Source organism: Marmota flaviventris, chromosome 13, assembly GCF_047511675.1.
Source record: "Marmota flaviventris isolate mMarFla1 chromosome 13, mMarFla1.hap1, whole genome shotgun sequence".
In the NCBI taxonomy this organism is placed as follows: Eukaryota; Metazoa; Chordata; class Mammalia; order Rodentia; family Sciuridae; genus Marmota; species Marmota flaviventris.
Window position 1 is genome coordinate 55,760,381 of NC_092510.1, and position 946 is coordinate 55,761,326.

The window sequence follows — 946 nt, forward strand, 5'->3', positions numbered from 1 at the left end:
ATGGCCTTGCCCTTGCCTTTCCTGCTGGCCCTGGTGGTGCTCAGCTGTAAGTCCACCTGCTCTCTGGGCTGTGACCTGCCTCAGATTCACAACCTGGGTCTTGAAACTCCTGACAGGAATGAGGAAGGGACCTGGACGCTCCTGGAAAAAATGAGGAGAATTCCCACTTTCTCTTGCCTGAAGTACAGAAAGGACTTTGCTCTCCACAAGGTGCAGTTGGAGGTTGAGCAGGTACAGAAGACTCAAGCTGTTGCTGTCCTCCATGAGATGACCCAGCAGGTCTTCAACCTCTTCAGCACCCAGGAGGCCTTTGCTGCTTGGGACAAGACCCTCCTGGACACCTTCCTCACTGGCCTCCATCAGCAGCTGGATGACCTGAAAGCCTGTGGGACCCAGCAGGTGGGGGTGGAAGGGGCTCCCCTGAGGGCTGTGAGGAAATACTTCCACAGGATCACTGTCTACCTGAAGGAGAAGAAATACCTGCCTTGTGCCTGGGAGGTGGTCAGAACAGAAATCATGAAATCCTTCTCTTCATCAGCCAACTTGTATGGAAGACTAAGGAGCATGGAATGAGACCTGGTCCAGCAGGGAAATGCTTCTCACTGATGAACACACCTTACCACACTCCCACAAGTTCTGCCATTTCAAAGACTCTCCTTCCTGCTGGAATTGTGACATGAATTCAATTTTTCAGATGTGTTCAGGCCTTTGCCCAACATTGCTTTCAAATCTATAGGCACTAGACCCTTACATCCCTGCAGATATGTCTATTTATCTATTTAAATATTTATTTAACTATTTATATAATTTTATTTATTTTGTCTATATGATATTATGTATATGTTTGCAATATGATTAGTAAAGCTGAACATTATCTTTATATTTAAGAAGTTGATATTTTTGTTCTTCATTACTTTTTAAATTTCTTTAACTCTTTACATTCTTG

General features: G+C 44.8%; 1 protein-coding gene across 1 annotated transcript; it reads left to right on the forward strand.

The window, feature by feature from the left end:
* LOC139701515 (interferon alpha-5-like) lies at window positions 1-625 on the forward strand. The gene has a single exon (XM_071600435.1). The coding sequence runs from the start codon at window positions 1-3 to the stop codon at window positions 571-573; it is 573 nt and encodes a 190-aa protein (XP_071456536.1). The 3' UTR covers window positions 574-625.
* Window positions 626-946: the final 321 nt, after the last annotated feature.

Bases quoted from the DNA above. Each gene is read 5' to 3' on its own strand.
- LOC139701515 (XM_071600435.1), top strand. From the start codon at position 1: ATGGCCTTGCCCTTGCCTTTCCTGCTGGCCCTGGTGGTGCTCAGCTGT.